Source organism: Gavialis gangeticus, unplaced genomic scaffold (genome assembly GCF_001723915.1).
Source record: "Gavialis gangeticus isolate Ggan-Ray unplaced genomic scaffold, GavGan_comp1, whole genome shotgun sequence".
Lineage (NCBI taxonomy): Eukaryota > Metazoa > Chordata > Crocodylia > Gavialidae > Gavialis > Gavialis gangeticus.
In genome coordinates, this window is record NW_017729008.1 from 29,813,880 (window position 1) to 29,819,837 (window position 5,958).

Genomic DNA, 5,958 nt, shown 5'->3' on the forward strand with positions numbered 1-5,958 from the left:
TTCCCTTATCATACTAATGATCACTATCAAAAGCCTCTTTTACCCAGTCACTCAGATCTCAGGTTGACAGAGTATTACTTTAAAATCTTAGCTCTAAAGCACAACTCAACTCTTTATAACATGGTCCTAAAGTTATTCCAGCACAGTTCTTAACTTAAAAGTTACAGGTTACCAAATATTCTATGAGAGAGGGACCTCACTGAAGGATCTTGTCTGATAAGAAAGAAAAGAGAAGAAAAGAAAAAGGAAAAGAAAGTTCTCTGGTCTGTGCCTCAGTTTCCCACTGTGCAGCAACTATTCAACAATTACCATGTGATTAGGGTCATGTGCTGCTAGCCTTCTCCACCAATTTGTTATCAGATTTGCCCATCACTTCGGGGTGTGCTCATTTATTAGGGATACGTTTCTAGAGCCTTTGTAATTATATCAATGTGTTACTTGTGTTTCTATATGGAGCTGTATCTCTCCCTTCTGCAATGCCTCACCCCCAGTGAAGCTGTTTTGCAGGACTCAGTTTCAGTGGGGCTGGATTCCTCCAGCCACCAAAGCACCCACACACACACACACACACACACACACACACACACACACACACACACACACACACACACACACACACAGATTAACATGACATGCCTGACCCAGCTGGGTTGATCAGCATGGACAGGCTGACACCCTCATATGCCAGAAATCAGTTCATCAAGGTAACAATAAACTGCAGTCAGATACAAGCACACAGGTGAACAGAATCCCTCTGAATCCGGCTGGGTGTCCAGCTGACACCCCCATGGGCCAGCATTCAGTTCATTAGGGCATGTCTGAGCCAAACTGGGTCAACCAGCCTATACAAGCTGATCCCCTTATGTGTCTCAAACTCAGCATGTCCTAATCTTTTGCCCTAACTGTCCTAGTAGTGGTAGCATCTTGATGAGCAGACCCCACAGTATTTCTGGGCTTCACAGGGATCTTTGGCTTAGGTAAAAGAAGCGTTGCTGCAGAGTGAGTGGGGAGGCGGAAGTAGAGAAGGAAAACTACACCGGATTACCATCTGTTTGACTATAAAAGTTATTTATTGCTAAGTATAGGAAATTGATAATGGTACTAGTAGTAATAGCCATGTAAGGGAAAACAAACAAAAACAATTACAATATTACCTGGTTTAATTGAGTATCTGGGGAAACCTAGCTCAAGCTTAACTAATACAATTTATGTTCAGAAAGCTATGGCTAGAGAGAAAAAGGAAAAGACAGAGAAAGACAGAGAGAGAGAGAGCGAGAGCTGGGATCTCCCCGTTCCAAGGCACTTGGGTGATTTGTTGACAAGCAAAGTTCCCAGCATGATTCTTGAAGGGAGATGATGTGTTTCTCCAAGCTTCTTGAGAACAACAGCGGATGGTGTCTGAGAGATTTCTCTCTCTCAAAGCACCCTGTTTGCTGCTTTACAGCTTTCTTATACCCTTAGTCCAGCCTCTTCAAAGCATTCTTTTAATTGTGTAAATCAAGAGGGTCCCCACCCATAATTGACAGGGAAAAGCCTGTTATATAAACAGTTTCAATTTAAATGAATTACCTCTCTCAGTGACAAGGGGTTATCTGGTTTGGAACGTCTCAAGAAACTGATTAACAACCAGGAAAAACAGCAAGTTTTAAGGAGTGACCAGACCCCTAGGAGCCAGCTTGAAATTATTCTGAATATAGAAGACATACTGGAAGGATACCACATTGTTTTTTCTCAGATGGCTTAGCTGTGCTTGCACCGTGAAGTCAGCATCAGTGTTTTGTATTTTACCTGTTGTGAATAAGCCTCAGCTTAGCATGACTTTCAGATCTTATTGTGGTCTTTTAACATACTTAAGGGGATTACTTGGAGTGTTCATAAACTTTGTGGGGAGGACTTCCACCAGTTATCCCGGGAAAAGTATGCCAGCATGTGTGGTCAGGGCTCCAATGGGCTAGACGTTGTGATGAACCCTTAACCATTGTTCAGATGTCGCCCATACTCCCTCTGATTCGGTCTCCTGCCTCAGCATTTCCTAACCCAGCAACCGAGTTTTAGGCAATCAAGTTTAAATAGGCCTCCCATACCGGGACTGGGGAATGTACGGCCCGAGATGCCTATTAAACTTTTCTTCTTCTTAGTTCTGGGTAGAGGAAGTAGGTGTGTGTGGGAGGGGAGGGGAGGGGAGGGGAGGCGGAAATAGAAAAAGTCCTTTGTAAATCCAGCAAGATGGGTGCCAGGGCTCCCTCAGAAACACAGAGCTGACAGGTAACAAGTAGCTTTAAGAAGGAAAATTGCAATAGTGTTGCAGGAAGTGTGGCAGGTACCACTTCCTGCCAGGGCTGTGCCTGTTCCAGGTGGCAGGGCTGCAGCTGATTGTGTTTTTGGAGGGATCTTCTCTTCAGCCTCCTCTTCCTCATGGCTGAGCACCTTAGCACTGGGACCAACTCTTATAGAGAATTTACGTTCTCCCTTCAAATCGCCTTTGTAATGCACCGCGCTCACTATTTCTGCAGCCCCTCAGGCCTTGCTGCCCCCTGCTCCGTTGTCAGGGTTAATTTGTTGCCTGGGACAAAATCTGGGTTGTGCATGATGGAAAAGCTAAACCTCAGACTTTGTCTCTGCTGCCGATCCTGCGCGGGCATCTCTACCCAATGGCAGGAAACTTGTTAGGTAAAAGATGAGAGGTAGGTGCATATCTACCCAGGTAAAATATGCCCAGCTCATCCTTCCCCACACTACAGAGGAAGGCAAAAATAAAGACTTAAAACAATGATCCTTGCATATCTGCCCTGAAGGAAGTGCTGTCCTGCCCCAGTGATTGGTATGAGCCTGAGCATGTGGGTGAAACCTATCAGCCAGAGGTGTGGAGGGTTTCTCAGGACTACTAGGAGCTGCGGCACAGCTCTGCTCATGTTCCAGGGAAATTGGGGCTCTCTCCTAATCCAGGGAAATATCCTTTCATTGTCTATTCTTCCTGGTGACCAGCAGAGACCTTGAAGCATGGAATGGATTGATGAAATGCAGTAGATAGAATACAAAATAGGACTTTAAGATAGCTGCCACAGCAGCAACAATAAATACTATAACATTTCCTTTTTGTAAAAATATAACATCTATAAATACCACACTATAAAGCAGGAGGAGCGAGACTAAATATGATCATAGAAATACTTTAACTTTTACAGATCTGGTTTTATATAATACTGTCGTGCGTGGGGGGGCCGCGCGCGGGTCGGTGATGCTGGTGGGTCTTTTCCCCTTGCGCGGGTTTCGTAAAGGAGGCAGCTACGCACGCGTAATGGTTGCAAGATTTTTTTTTGCTTTCGTTTTACTTACACGTCAGTGGGATGGATGCGTGGGCGCAAGTCAAAACAGATAACAGATAACGATTGCGTTGGGAGATTGGGATCGTCAGCTGCAGAGACCCTCTCGATACAGAGACGAACGAGGTCTTAACGAGTGCACTGGGAAGGGGTATGCCAGGGAATTTCTTAATCAGTGGCGGAGAAGCACGTCAAGGCTGGCCAAGCCCGGGCGGGGAGGAAGAGTTCCTCCTCGATGAGCTGACGAGCGCTGCTTCTGCTAGGCGGAAGCTTGCGCATGGGTTTTATAGGCTGAATGACGTCTCTCGCATCACGGGCATGGATTGGTTAATTCTTCGTGCCTGCTTTTGGCGTGGGTGGGAACAAAGTAACAGAAAAAATGGGTCTCCCAGAGTGGGGAGAACTAGCTACAGTTTTGCAGGTTTGTGCTGAGGGCACAGTTTTTGCACAAGACAAATACAAATGTTATAGCAATGACTTTATAAACATCCTACATATACAATACTATATTTGGTTTAGACACTGCATTACCAATACTATAACATTTGCTTTATAAACATATTTTATGTATTGGAAATTCTTTTGTATATTATGTTGTACTAAATCTAATATATGTATTTGATTAAATAAATGTATTCAATCTGATATATATTATTATATCAAGTACACATTTAAAACTATTTAATATGGGGGGATAAAACCTCCTAGCCTTACAATTCAGCAGCAGGATATCAAGGGTATTGTTCTCCGTTATATGCATAGCTTTTAGCATCATTGGTTTTATGCAACTATTGTACCATGTTAAAAACATCTTGTCTCCATCACCTGTGCGTCTCAGAGCATTGCAGGGACGCGGTGACAAGACACACCGAGCCAGCCATTTTCAAATCGGGGAACTGAAATTCAGAAAAGCGATGGAGGACGCCTTGAGTCTGAAGAGGTAGAGAATCACTGGCAGAGAGACTGGGGGCAAGCCTCTGGTTCTTCAGTGGTCAGGGCACTGGGAGAGAGCCTTGCTCTGCGGGATGTGGTCCAGCCCCTGGCCTTCTCCTGGACCCACCCAGTGTAAGCTGGGCTTCTCCAGGATCACAGATGCCCTGTACATTTATGGACATGTAAGAAAAGTATACTTAAAACTACATGCCTGTAAAGTCAGTAAATGTCATTTTAAGCACAGGGTAGGAAATACTGCTCCCCACAGCCTTTCCTTACTCCTACTTGCAGGCTCTCAGCTGGGCTTCCTCCAGACCCCGGCCTTTCTCCAAAACTGTCCCAGGCAGGTTCCTCCCAGCTCTGGTCCTTGCCCCCAAGCATACTCTGTCTTATGCCCCTGTGTCCCTGGCCTGTTCAGCTTCAGCCTGTTCCCTGGGAGCTCCTCTCTTTTTCACTGCTGCATCCCCTCAGCCTCTCCCTGCCCCCTCCCTCTTACATCCCTGCTAGTGCAGGGCCTCCCTGCTCCTGCTGTTGCTGTCCCACTCCAGGGCGCTGGGTGCGGGGCTGGGATGCTGCTGTGCACAGGAGGAAATCTGTGGTGTACAAGTAACCAAGTAGACACTATTAAGATTCCTCCTTGTCAGCCAGGGTGAGAGAAAACACACACAGTCAGACACCCCACCATAAATGAAAGATACTTTATTAATAAATATAAAAGATAGAAATCTGAACAGGAAAAGAAGGGCATAAGGATACAGTACAATTTTCCCCAATAACTTCCTTTCTCGATTTTTCTTGCTGGGGTCACAGCACAGTGCTGGCAAGTCTGTGCGGGACCAAGCCTGCTTCCCAAGGCCAGGCTGATGTGGGGAAGACACAGTGAGACGATTCAAGTATTTTATTGGCCCCAGGACTCTCCAAGCCTAGTCCCCCAGTGGTTTTTGGAAGGTGTCCATTAGACAAGAGGTAGCACTGAGGTGAAACAAGCCCCGAGATGAAGCCTGCTGGTCTGCCTGAGCTGCTCTGGGTGCTGGCAGTGCCTGTAGTTCTGGAACTCAGATCTATGAACACGTGCAACAGCGCCAGTCCTGTTACACACCTCCCCTGCCCATATTCGTACAAACACAGGTCCTCTGTGCATGGGGTAAGCACATAAAGTGCCTCCCATCTCCCAGCCCCATCACCTAACCTGAGCCAGAGCCGCCCTCTGTGAAACAGGGAAGGGGCTGCAGCAGTCAGAGATCCCTTGGCCAGACAGGAGCTTGCAGTCATGAAAAGTGGCCCTCTCCCCTAGGTCTGAAAACCTTGAAAGGCAAACTGTGAGGGTCAGTCCTAGGGCTGCCAATGCCACAGCACCAACACCTGTATATGATATGCAATATGTAAAATGTAGATTTACATATTCTGCTACTAGATAAAAACAAATCTAATATAGATCCATAAGGGCTGAAAGGAACTTTGAGAGCACCAAGATCTCAACAAGATTCTTAATTTGAACTTATACACACATATGTTCTAATGTAATAATTGGGATATATATTCATCTTTGTACATACACTTTTTAGAAGATGAATATATATGCCAATTCTTAAAATTTGAACACATATATTAATGTGCTTAAATTATGACTTGGAGGGATTCCTGCAGCACCTCCTCTTACAAGCAAACATTGCATCATTTAAAGCATTGATCCAGGGCAGTC

General features: G+C 45.5%; 1 protein-coding gene across 1 annotated transcript in view; it reads right to left on the reverse strand.

Moving 5' to 3' along the window:
* Positions 1-5,622: 5,622 nt before the first annotated feature.
* Positions 5,623-5,958, reverse strand: part of LOC109292197 (CD276 antigen-like) — a 9,373-nt gene continuing 9,037 nt past the window's right edge. The window contains exon 4 of the mRNA XM_019509527.1: positions 5,623-5,958. Within this exon, the coding sequence (XP_019365072.1) occupies positions 5,957-5,958 (2 nt within the window). The 3' untranslated portion in view covers positions 5,623-5,956.